Genomic DNA, 13,530 nt, shown 5'->3' on the forward strand with positions numbered 1-13,530 from the left:
ATGTCATCATACTGCTAGAATTAATTTCAGGATTATGCCAGAGAAAATTTCCTGAAATTTGGAAATATTATTTACTAATGATAAATAAATTTAGAGGGAAGAAGGAACATTAAATGATATGAATAACATAAAAATAAAGATAATTACTTAAAAATTTAATTAGAATAATCAACGATATTTTAACGTATATAGTTATATTACATGGTTATCCTAGATGATTGATTACTATTTTTTTATTTTAGTGCAAAATGACAAAATCTTTATTTAAAAAAAAAAAAGATTTTGCGGTAAAATCCTAGTATACGATACGGCCACGCAGTATAAAACGGCCTTCGCATGATTTTGAAAATTGTCGCCAAGAACAAAATGACCCGTTTACTGCTCATCATCATGTCGCCAAATCCCGCTGTACCATACATGGAGATTATTCTGACTAAAGAACGTCTATGTAAAAAGCAGAGGGAAAATTTGTCAAGGGATTAGAAGACGGAACGGCCAGAATTTCCCTCTCCGCGATGTGTACAAAAAATTGAGAAACACATGTTAAGAAGAAACGTTCTTTGACAAAAAAGAGAACTACGAAAATCCATTTTTAAATTATTGCGAAAAATCCAAGAAGAAACGTTTTATCAAAGAACATTTTTTCTTGATTTTTTCGCAATAATTTTAAAAACGGATTTTTGTAGATTTCCCCCCCCTCAAAATAACTAATCCATGAATTAATTTACTTGTGCCAAAAAATATTTTCTTTTCCTTTAGAGTTTAAAGACATTTTAAACGATATTCATTTTATGAACTCTTGATAACGTGACCTTCGAACTTCGACACCGATTTCGAGCTTTTGGCGACAGATATATCGCGCATGCACAGCTATTTCCCGCTATGATGGAACCGAGCCACGTCTGTTGCAGAGAGGTTTTCCTTCTTTACAATACATATTTTTTTAATTCTAACCTTCATGGTACCGTATACTAGGATTAAACCCATTTTGTTTTATACAAGAACAGGTACTTTCTTTAGTTCATGCACTGCACATGCGATTCTCGAGGTTACTGGAAACCAAAAGTTGCGAGAAACTTGCTTTGCCTTTCTATCAATCAAATAAAGAATCAAATTGGAGCTGCGAAAATTGGCTCTATGCCAGCTGCCCGAATGACACTCACGTGATACACAATTCGCCAAAAAAGTGATCTCTTCCGACGTCGGCGCAAAACTTGCCTTTTTTGGCGGGATCGTTGTATGAAATTCCCTGACTTTTCCAGATTTTGACTAAAAGACTTAAATTCACTGACTTTTCCCTGAATTTTTTGGTCAATTTCCGAATTCCCTGACTTTTTCCGGTTTTCCAGGTAGCGTGGCAACCCTGTGATATGCATTTCTTCTTCTTATTCAAGGCATAATATGATATTCTGAGTAAATTCCAAAGTTACAAAGCACTTTTCAAATGAGAAGTCCACTACACAACTTTTCTTTTATACAGCTCTCTCCTGCATTGTCTAAATACGCTGAAATACTAATCATTTGCATATCCCAACTTCTTCTTCCTTTCATGTGATTTTGACATTCGTCAGATCATTCCTTCTTGGTGTTGCAATTTTAATGGCCAGCAGTGTAGATGAAAACTAGCATCTATCAAGAGTTAGAAGAATACAGATATTTGTAGCAGGGGCAAGAAAAAAAGCTAGAAATCCAAGAATATTTCATTGTTGGAAAACCTATAAAATAATCCGGTTACAGGTTTCAGAAAAAAACATAAAAAAACGGGAAAAATTTTTTCTTGATAATAATTACCAGATTCTAAATTTCTCCCCCCTCCCTCCAAAAAAAAGGTTACTATGATTTCTGGTGACAATTAATGATTAAAATAAACACAACTATTCTAATATTTCAGTTATCGATGACAGGCCATCTTATGCAATATTTTTTAACAATATTATACCTTCAACATTCAAAATTTCAATAACCTTGCTAAATACCCAGCTAATTCTCAGAAAAGTATTCTAAAACAAAAATTATGATTAAAGAAAACAAATTATATAAAGGTATTAACATTAATAAATACCATCAGTTAATCAAATCAGGTTCTCTTTAAATGAACACATAGCTACTGTAACAGCATCCAACACTCCTAAACAAGGTCTAGCTATCGGATGTCCAACAAAGGAATCCCCGATTTCAAAATTAAAAATCTTCAAAATAGAGAAATACAACAAGTGGTATATTTATTAATAAAGCTGTAAGAATGGTGTACATGAGTTTTGAAATAATTACAAAAGCTGCCAACAGATTCCGCTGTAATCGCAACACGTAGTGCATATGCACTATGTACAAAGAAAGACGTACGAACGATCAGTTCCACTGTTGAAAAGTGGAAGTAGGTTAGCATACCAAAAGAAGAGGTTGAAATCATGTATTCCGCTGAATAATGTGTGTTTCTGGTCCTGGAATACCACAGGTTAGAACACAGTCCTATGGCAACAAGGCATTGTTTTCAAACACTATTTTATGTTCCCAAAAGACCAATTGTGAAAAGCATTCGCAAGCTCTTCGCCAAATTCTAATGGATAGGCAGCGTTGTAGAGAATGTTGGTCGCAGGCAAACCATAGTTATTCCTTAAAATGTCGCCACTGTTTCTGGAATTATTCAGCAAAAACCAAGGAAATCCATCTGAAGAATTATGCAGCAGAGACTGGTTTGAAGTGTTCTAGTACACAGAAAATGTTGAGAACAGCTTAGACATATTTCCATTCAAAATATAAAGTCACCATGCAATACCCGAATGACAAAGAGGCTGAATCTGCAAACCAGATTCTCACAATGATTGATAATGAAGGATTCGATGCTTGCTGCATCTGGTTCACACATGAAGCACACGTTTACCTGAATAGATTCATACTGGTGATTTGGATGTTCTGAAAATCTTCATTTGTGTGAAACAAAACCATTGCAACCTCCCAATTTATTGTTTGGGCTGCAGTAAGCAGGAGCAGCATTATTGGTCCTTTTTTTATGCTAATGAAGATTAAAATTTGTCACTACACAGTTTAGCTGTTGAGGATCCAACCAAGCAATGATAGGTTTATGCAAGATGGAGATCGACCACAACGCACCAAAAAGGTGTTTCACTTTCTTGAAGAATACTTTGAAAAAGTCCATTGCGTAGGTTTATTCCAAATTTACTGGCACAGGGCATGGATTGGCCTCCATATTCACCTAATCTGATTCCATGTGCCTAGTTTGTGCAGCACACTAAAAGACACTTTACTGGAACCATATCATGCTGGACAAACTTGAAACGTCGATCTGTGTGGCATTTGAATCCATTTTCGTTGAGACACTTCAGGATGCGATAGCAAATTTGCACCCACTCTTTAGTATTGTGAGTAGTGGACATTTTGAAAAGATCATGATGCAATTACAAAGACTGCTTGCAGAGGATGAGCTTATTTATGTATGTTGATGCAAGCCATACAACATACAGTGTCATCTGTTGGCAACTTTTGTAACTATTATTTCGGAACTTCTGTAGAACAATCTTACAACTTTCATAATAAATATACCACTTGTATTTCTCGATCGATCTTTGTTTTCGAGATTTTTAATTTTGAAATCAGGAACTTTTTTCCTGGACACCCTCTACATATTATCAAATTTGCACAAGCACATACACTCCAATATTATTTTATTAATACATTTGCATGCGATTATATATTTAAGCCATATTTTTAGTGTTATGTTGCGAATTTTAATTATATTAATATTTTTTTTAAGTATCCTTTCTTCATGTATTTTTATTTATATTCGTTCCTTATATTCTTAAATTGTTAAAGCTTCATTTAGCTAGTTACATTATATTTTTTTAAATAATATTTACAGATTATATTTGTATATATTATGAACGGAACTATCACCAACAATTTATTTGCTAGTTATTCTTAAAACTGTAGTGTAACAAAGACAGGAAATGGTTGCAAGGAGACACCTGGTTTATGGCCTTTTACTAACAGTGGAAGCAGTTAGGGCATAGTTCGCTTTTTTCGCTGGGGCTTTTACTAAATTGGGCCGAAGGTCGTAAATCGGCTTTTTCGTGTTCACTTGCTTTCGCTTTGTTATAGTTGCAATTTTTTCCTTCAAGACAGTGCGGGTTGTTGTAAGCTTAGGTAACTGAGGTTTTTTTATCGCTAGTTTCCGCTTGTTAGCTGGGGGGGGTCTAGTTCCCACATTTTTCCCAGGTTTTGTGAATTTCTTTGAAGATCAACGAAATAAGTTGACGATCTGTTGAACTATTAAAACTCCGTATTAATTAGTCGATGATGGCTTTCCTGACAAACTGGAGTCAGATGTATGAACTTCACTTTGTGAGTGAATTTTTTTTAGGTCTTGTTTTTTTTCTGTTTACAAATATATCCATATTAAGTAATGTTAAATTATATTAATATACAGGAATTAAGTAGTAATCATTTGTAATATATTGTAAACTGAGAGGCAATTAGAGAAGTTTGAGTTAATTACCTGTTATTTAAAGTCTGTAAGTGAAGTTTTTTAAGATTTGTTTACCAGCTTAATTTAGTGAGCTATTGAATGTCAAAAATAGTAACTTACAAATTAATATGAGTATGTTAATTTTGGAATGAGATATGTGTTATTTTTCATCGTAAGCTTTATTAATTATTATAAGGTGTAATTGTGTATGACATTATATGCTACTTTTTTATAGTTAAATATGTGGTAGGATTGACTGATTAGTTATCTAATATGTAGTAATATAATATTATTCTAGAAATCAATAAATGTGTATCTTTAAAATTTTATTGCCTTGTGTGTGTGTGTATCTGATACCATGTATTAAGTTGCGTTACAGTTGTAAAAGTTTAACAACCCGCAATTTTCAGCTTCACAACATTAGTATATAAATCAATGCTTTAAATTAAACAAATATTCCCCAAAAAAAAGTTAAATTGCCTTGCATACTGGGTATCAGAATTTATACCTATATCAACAAAATCAATAATTCTATTGATTAAAGTGACCATCTGTTTATCTTTTCAAATAAATCATTAGTTAAAATACTTATATAAAAATTAAAAATATTATAAGAAAATTTTAAGGAATGAAAAAATATTAGCAGCCATAACTTTATAATGCACAACTGAAATTAGTACCAAAGAACCAAATCTGTAAGATTACAAAAAGAAAAATTAAATATGTGAAAAGAAGATGTTGAAAGAAACATACAAATTTATGAAATCAGAAATGCTCTACCTTCATGGACTTTATAAGACTGTATAGGGTAATAGTTCTTCAACCATAGAAATCCTCATGTAATCAGTGCAACTACTGAATTAAATCATTTCATCTTTGAAAAACTATTGCAGCAAATATATATTAGCAAAACAAACTGTTTATATAGATTATTTTTAATAATTGGCTACATTTCCTTTATTAAAAAAGAGGTAGTTATTATTCATTTTTATACTTCATTTGCTAACATTTAATTCATTATATATAATTATTTTTTGTGTTACTTATATTACTGCATTCTCATCACAGTAATTTTAAGATCGTGTACAACAAATTCATTTTTGGGTGTTATATACCAATTTAGCAGATATTCCATAATAATGGATAAAAATCCTTCTCCTGTGAGTGTCTACTAATGTGAAATTCAATGCATCTTCAATCAAATTAATTTTAATAGATACTTCAGGATTATATTTGGCCACATCAGTCAATCACCAAAATCGAAAGATTAATTGCCAAGCATGGTAAATTTAATCTCTCAATTCTCAAGCTAGAAGGGATTTGATTTCAGGATATTTCAATTGCAATGTTTGTATGTTTTCTTTAAAATGTTTGGCATTTTAAAAAGCAGCAGTAAATTTTTTGTTATATTTATAATAAATTACATTTTATACTTTCATGCTAATTTTTAAACACATAATATTTTATCATTAATTATTTTCTCTTTGAAGTGTTCCAACATTCCATCAATTTTAAAATAAACATTAGGTTCTTCGTGATATTTTGTTCATTCATTCTTTTGTATTCCTCATTGCAATGTTTTCTCTAAAATGTTAACCATATTTAACTTATTGAAAAAGAAACAGTGATTTTCTTCCAACAGTACTGAATTCTGTATACCAAGGAAACGGTTAGAAAATGAAATTTTTTATAGGGAAGCAGATTATTTGGAGTTATAAAACAACTCATGGGAAAAAAGATCTTGGGGGTAACTGGTTTGAAGGTTCCAAGATTCCTTTTCTTACTGCTTTGTGCTTCATATATTGCTGGGCTGAAGAACTTCCAAGTAATAGTAAAATGGACAGTTAAATATAAGTAAAAAGACAGCTATTGATTGAAACAACTGTACGAGAGAAGTTTGTTGCTTGTTTTTGATGAAATATTCTTAATAAAATTGGTAGAAACACAAGATCCTGAAAAAAAAAAAACACGAGATCAAAGAAAATATATTCTTTAAGCAGAATTTTACCCAAAGTATTGATTTCTTGAGGAATCTGCAGGAAAATGAATGAATATTTCTTTGTGTAAATTCTAGAACAAGTGCCAATACTCTAATGGAGATGATTAAAAAAATATGTAAATAAAGGAAATATTATATATTTCAATAGCTGGCATTGCTTATTAATGCGAAGAATCGGAAAAGATTGATTTTCAGTAGTTGACAGTTAATTATAAATAGAAATTTGTAGGTCCAACGTCTGGCATAAATATCCACATCGAATTACACTAATGCAAGCCAAATGAAAAAAAAAAAAAAAAAAAAAAAGGAGGGGAGACAAAAATGAATGGTGAATTTATGTAGCAGTAATATATATGATGAGATAAAAAATTTTATTCTATTTAGAAGCCATAATTTGGCAACAGATGTAAATAAATATTATTTTTCATTCAATAAAAATAAATGTTATTTATGATGTTCCCAAAGCGTGTTTTTCCTCTTTTGAAGGCTGCCATATTTTCTAGTATTTGCTAAATTAATTTTAAATATCACCAAATTTTGCTAAATCATGTGCTACGGCTGCTTTGACACCAAAATTTCTTTCAATATAAACTGAAAGATAAAATAGCCTGTATTTTAACATGAAACATATTTTCCATGGCTTAATTTAATTATCAAACAAAGAAATAACGAAATTTTTAAATGAAGCAATCAATGATACTGTAAAAAAAAAAAAAAAAAAAAAAAAAAAAAAAAAAAATGGATGATTAAAAACTTAATTCATCATCACTCCTCTAAATTTTTTAAAAATGGATTTTTACATCTTCATAACAAGCTTTTATAAATATTTAAACCTTTCATTTCCTTTGTCTTCTGTATTCCAGACTGGTTAATTTACTATTTTATCAAAAATTAAATTAAATAAATCTCATTTATATTTTATAGCAATGCACTTAAGAATTATTTACATCTTTACCTTTAACCCAGTTCGATGAATTTTCTCTGTCAGCTGATCAACAGCTATATTACTAGGTGCACAAACCAAGACTGGCCCGTTGCTTTGACGTACCAGATGATATACAATTGTAGCTGATGTTACTGTTTTACCAGTACCTGGTGGCCCCTATATTTTAAAGTAAACAAAACTTTAAGAATATTATGCATTTTTAAATTTTAAAAAAAAAAATGTGTGCAGAAATTTCTAAGTAAATAAATAACAAATATTTTATTTTCTAACCACAGATTATTTTTTGTTTGTAAACAAAATCATTAATTTGAATACTTTACACACACTTGAACTAGCTGTGCTTAGTCTATATTTTAAGGTGCCCCTTCAATCTTTGCCAGGTTGTTGTTTCATTTATGGTAACCTGAGTAGTTGAATGTTATGAAAACCCTATTCTGACATAATTGGTTGCAGGATTGTCATGGATTTGACTAATGGGAAAATATTTGTATGGGCTTATTTCTGCATTGGATGTCAGTCAGGAAGTGATTTACATTGTAAAATGGCTGTATGTGATGAGATAATTCTGAAGTTTCTGTACGATTTGGGAGGAAAGGGGGAAAAAAAGCATTAATTGATTGGTTGTATAAACGAAGGTTTACTTAGAAGTCGTCCTGTTTCTACGAAGTGTGTGCCCTGTTTGTATAGAGGAAATGTACTTGTTTGTACGAAGAAAATGTGTATCGTTGAACGCACAGATCGTTCAGCGGCGTTGAATGTGTTTGTTGGAAGAAAGATCCATGCAAAAAATGCCACTGACAGTTCGGCACTGCGGAGGATATTTTTTACTCTTACTTTTGTGAATTTATGTGGTGATGGCAGTATACATACCGTAATTCAGATAATTTTAGAAAGTTTTTCGATGTTGTTAAGGAATTTTGCGTGTCACAGACTGAAAACACAGAAATTTCTAAATATGGCAAGTCATTATTTATTTTTTGTAGTGTGTATATGAGATAACATGTATTTCCTTTTTTATGTTATTTCACAGCGTAATTTAAAATGCAATTTATTGAGCTTTGATTGGCTACAAATTTTGTTCAATTCTGGTGATGAGTAACTTTGTTTTAAGATTACATGACATCATCATTCTCCTGATTTTTTTAAGTGAAAATGGATCGATGTGTACATGGACAAGGTCAAGAGAGCGCGCAATGCCGAGTTCATGCAATTTTTTTTTTTCTTTCTTTCTTTTTTTTTTTTTTTTTAGTGAAAATAGATTGATGTGCACATGAACACAAGAGTTTGTGCAGTTTTTTGACTTGTTATTTTGGTTTTGTGTAGCGGCCATCTTGAAACTGTGCCTTGCTGGCCAACCACCAATTTTTGCCAAGGGGCACCCTGAAATATATTTTTACCCTAGCTGTAAATGATTATAAAATTGCTGGTATTCATCGGTATTTCAAGAATCGACATAATTAAAAATTCATTAGTCTTATATATGAGCAATTTTTCTGCCCAAAAGGACAATTACCCCAGAAAGGCAATTAATTTCGTTTTGGCATTTGGGCACACCTAAAAATTTCCTCCTGTACACACAGAAAAATTGAATGGAAAAGGATTTATACGTTACTCTGATCCTTCTTTATTTATAGAAGATGGCAGCCCAACACAAACCAGTCCATATATTTTAGCCATGTTTAGTTTTTAAAGAGTCTCATTTTTCAAAAAAATCTTCTAGATTTTTTTAGGATATAAAAGGAATTGTTTGAAAATAAATTTCTGTGTTATTTTCTTGGCTGCATGTTAATCTCCTTATTCTTATTCAACATTAGTTTTTAATTTCTACTTTGAAATCTTGCCTAAAATTGAATGGCGAACATCAGGTAAGCCCAGCGTGGGCTCATTGAGAGACCAGGACAAGAACATCAACTGTATCTATGTTTCTCTGCAGCTCATCAGTCAGCATAGTCACAATAAAAAGGTGAATCCACATTTGTGTTTCATTTTTTTTTTTTTTTTTGTTTCTGTCTCCCCCCCTTTTTTTTTAGGGGAGGTTTGGTTGTGTTGGAGTGAAGAAAGAAGAAATTGTTGGAGTGATTTTCTAAAGGTCAGGGGTAATTTTATCCTTTAGCTGTTTGGTTTTTTTCACTTGAGCAGTTCTCTTTTGCTTTAGTTCAAAGAACTTTTGTTAGCGCTACACTTTGATAGTTTTGAGTTGTAGACGTTTATTTTATAATTTATAATTCTAGATATAATACTGGTTTATTTTTTTTTTTCAGATTTTTAATTATTTTCTAAATGGATCAGAAAGGGCTGACCAAAAATTGCCTTCAGATATGCTGGCTACAAAAATTGCCTTCAGATAGTGAATCTGATACGGATCCTGGTACATGTGCAAAATATGTAATGTTAGGTTGTGATTTTTCAAAGGTGGTGTTATTTTCTTCAAAAAGTACCACTATGGAGGGGGGGGGGGAAACAGATGAAAGTGTAAATAAGAAATGTAAATAATGTAACAATCATATACCAAAGTTACTTTTTTTTTTTTCATTTATATGCAAGTAATCATCATATAACCAAGAACAGCGTTTTAGGGGGGAGAGTAGCAGGCCTTCCTGTCACACCCTGGGTAATACTAAATCTGCTATGCTATTCAGAATCTAGTGTTTTTTATCCTTTTTTTTTAAAGGTAGGCAGTCTTTCAGGCCTGATTAGACTGCCTACCTTTTTTTTCACCTTGTCAAAATTCCAACTTTAAAAGGTAGTGTGCCAAAAGTTTTAAAGAAATTAAACAATGAAGAATAAGCATACATGTATGCATGTTTCTTGCACTGTGATACTACAACAACAGTACCTAGAGATATCAAATTTTGAATAACCCAAAAAAACAAAAAAAAAAAAAAAAAAAACTCCACCCAAATAAAATTTGAAATTTGCTTTATCTCAGAATTTGTAAAGCATTTATAAGCTTTTCATTAAGAAACTCAAAGATTTCAAAACGAGCAATGGCAACACTGTATGAAGAAAGAAAAAAAATTACCTCCAGCAAGCAAGACTGTGTATCGGAAATTCTAAAGATATGCTCTTTTAAATCTTTTTTTCTTTTTTATATTTTGTAAAGTATTTGTAAGTTTTTGATTTAAACTCAGAGATTTCAAAGTGAGAAATGGCAACACTGTATGAAAAAAAGTTTTTATCTCTAGCCTGCAAGACAGTGTATCAGAAATCATAAAGATGTGCTCATTTTAAAATTATTTTGCGAAATTGCTGTTGTATTGAATTTTATGGCCTAAGTGTGAAGAACACGACCTTCTATAAATAAAGGTAACACACAAAATGTTAAAAGAAATACTCCTTTGTGTGTGATGTAAAGTCTTAATTTTTTTTTTTTTTTTTTTAAACTTCCTTGTACTAAGTAAAGGAATTATTGTAACCACGAAAAATTCTGGGTACCATACTTCAATGAAAATATTCATTCTGACCGCTATCAAATGTAATTTAACAATGTTTTTGCATGACATCTGTATGCAATGATAGAATAAAGGACTTTATTTCTCCAAACAAATTATAAAACTGATTTAAAATGGATTCAGATGAGTGTTTTTCATGGCATCTGTACATACATATCTCACATAACTCAAAAACGAGCAGCCTCAGAATGTTGAAATTTTGTACATAGGACTCCTATAACACGTAGATGTGCACCTCCCTTTTTGGTTGCAATCGACCGTACCAAAAGTATATAAATACATATATACCCACTCTGTTTCTTGGCTCAGTGAGCTCAGTTTTTTTTTTTTTTTTTTTTTTTTTTTATTCTTATGTTTGTAAATTGGAAATTTTTTGCTTTTAAAAAAATTTTAAAAATGATTGAATTATGTTGTTCTTATCTTCTGGTTAAGGTTTTTATACTTTTAGTTAATCTGCATGCAATATTTAAAGAATTATCAACAATTTAAAACTTGTTTAAATGCAGCTAAGCCCAACTTTCTTTTTACCATAGTAGCCTTATTTGTTTACATTAGAAACTTAGCAAAAAAAAAAAAAAAATTTAACTCTTTTAAATGTGCTTGTTACTTTATGTTTTCCTATATCTTTCAATTTTTAATGAAAATATCTTGAGTTTGTACATATTTTTGCCTTGCCGCGAAGTGAAAACTGAATTAACTGAATGAGAAATATACCTTTAATGAAATTCAAGGAAGTAAGTATTTCCTGTTAGCAGTAAAACGAGTCGCCAGTCTGTCTTGGCCAGAGGAGAATGCTTACGAGTAGTGCATGCACATTAGGCAAGTGGCACTGAATCGTCTGTGAAAAACTTTCTTTTTTATTTAATTTCTTTAATACAACATTTTAGATTTATTACAGTATTTGAATAGAACATGCGGCAACGATTAGATAATTCTACAGATTATATAATTTTTGTACATTCCGAGTTATAAAATAAATGAGATGTAATGCTGTTAAGTGAAATTAGTGGCAGCGTCACTATGGTAAATATAGTAAATTTTAAAGAGTGCATGTATTCTATCCTGGTTTATGCGCTATCGACGAAGTAGATTCAGTGAGTTTAAATGAAATTCAGAAAAAAATGCGTATAATTTAATATTCTATACATGAAAGTCATGTGGTGTACACATCAGCTTTTTCTTTTTTAAGTGGAGCAGGTATTATTCTTATATCTATCAAAGTGTTATAACTGATACTCAAAAGTTAAATATTTGAAGACATATACACAGACACACATAAAAGATAAGAACTCACTTGAATTAATGACAGAGGTCGCTGTAATGCATGCTTCACAGCATACACTTGAGACCTATTCAGTTCTGGCAAATTAGGAGCAGAGAAATGCTTTGGCAACTGGCATCTCATTACTACATCTTCTACTTCATGGCCTAACAGTTTATGATAGATGTAAGCAGAAACTGATGTTTCATCAACTGCAAATTTTCGCAAAGCTGCCTGCATCCTGTTGAATAAATTTTAAAATGAAATATATTTTATATACATATGAAACAAATTATGTTATCAATAATAACTTAAAATGAAGATAATTTAAAATTAGATGAGCAAAAGATAAACATTCCTGTAATGCTGGCACATAAAAATGTTTAGAAAACATTTAAATAATTCAGAAATAAATGGTAACAAATTTTGGAGACACTTTAATCCTTTTCAATTACTTTAACTGAAAGCGAAAAACTGATACTTTATAGATGTAAATGATATTGTTAGCTCAGTATTTTAGAAAATATCAACACATTTCGCATTACTCTTATTAAATAAGAAAAGTGATTAGGTGAAATATAATGCTATGGTTTCTGGGAACCACAGGATATAATCACGTTAAAACTGGCATGACCCTTTATAAACCAGCTGCAAATTTAAGAAGCTAATTAATACACAGAAAATTATTACATTAAAAGCTTATTAATTATTACATGGAAATAGCAACCATATGCACAATAATTCAGAGATTTGAAGAATAAATATTGCCGAATGATTTTGAGATAATAAGAATTAACAATTACCTGTCAAATGATGTTGATTTCCAAACAAAATCAACAACAAAATTTGATGTACAGTCTGAAGGAACCCCAAGATTTGTTTTCATTTCTATTCCGACTTCCTCACTGTAATCTTTTAAAAAGTTAAGAACAATTTCATGACAAAAACTTCAAAGTAAAAGAAATATAAATTTTGTTTTTCTTAGATGACAACACTAAAATAATATTTTAAAATTCAAACATGCAATAAAATGATGGGGAAAAGAAAGGATTAAAACAACTACTAATTTTAGTGCAACCATTTAATCATAACTAACTAAAAGCGAAAGATTGCATACTTTAATGATTATTAAGATTCTTGTAACACTGTTTTATGTCACTGAGTTTACTTGCATTAAAAAAATACATTATTAATGATGAACATTAAAACAAACCCTTTTTTTAAATCAAAGGATACTATCTGGAATTTTGATAACATGTCCAACACCAGACCATGGTTTATGCAGTTCCCCAAGATAACGAAGTCTTAATTCATCTCCGTGCATCAATCTCATATCTGCAACATATAAATTCATCTTCAGTACTAATCTTTAAAAATCAAAATTAAAAT

The 13,530-nt window shown here is 30.8% G+C and overlaps 1 protein-coding gene across 1 annotated transcript in view; it reads right to left on the reverse strand.

Annotated features, from left to right (window-relative positions):
• Upf1 (Upf1 RNA helicase) overlaps positions 1-13,530 on the reverse strand; it is a 97,422-nt gene that overhangs the window by 57,432 nt on the left and 26,460 nt on the right. The window contains exons 8-11 of the mRNA XM_035375232.2: positions 13,378-13,476; positions 12,945-13,053; positions 12,175-12,382; positions 7,438-7,584 (exon numbers count right to left, since the gene is read on the reverse strand). Coding sequence (XP_035231123.1) covers positions 7,438-7,584; positions 12,175-12,382; positions 12,945-13,053; positions 13,378-13,476 — 563 coding nt within the window. The remainder of the gene's footprint in view (positions 1-7,437; positions 7,585-12,174; positions 12,383-12,944; positions 13,054-13,377; positions 13,477-13,530) is intronic.

The sequence above is a fragment of the Stegodyphus dumicola genome, chromosome 2 (genome assembly GCF_044657685.1).
Source record: "Stegodyphus dumicola isolate Sdum_Otavi_A_Nest chromosome 2, ASM4465768v1".
NCBI classification, from domain to species: Eukaryota; Metazoa; Arthropoda; class Arachnida; order Araneae; family Eresidae; genus Stegodyphus; species Stegodyphus dumicola.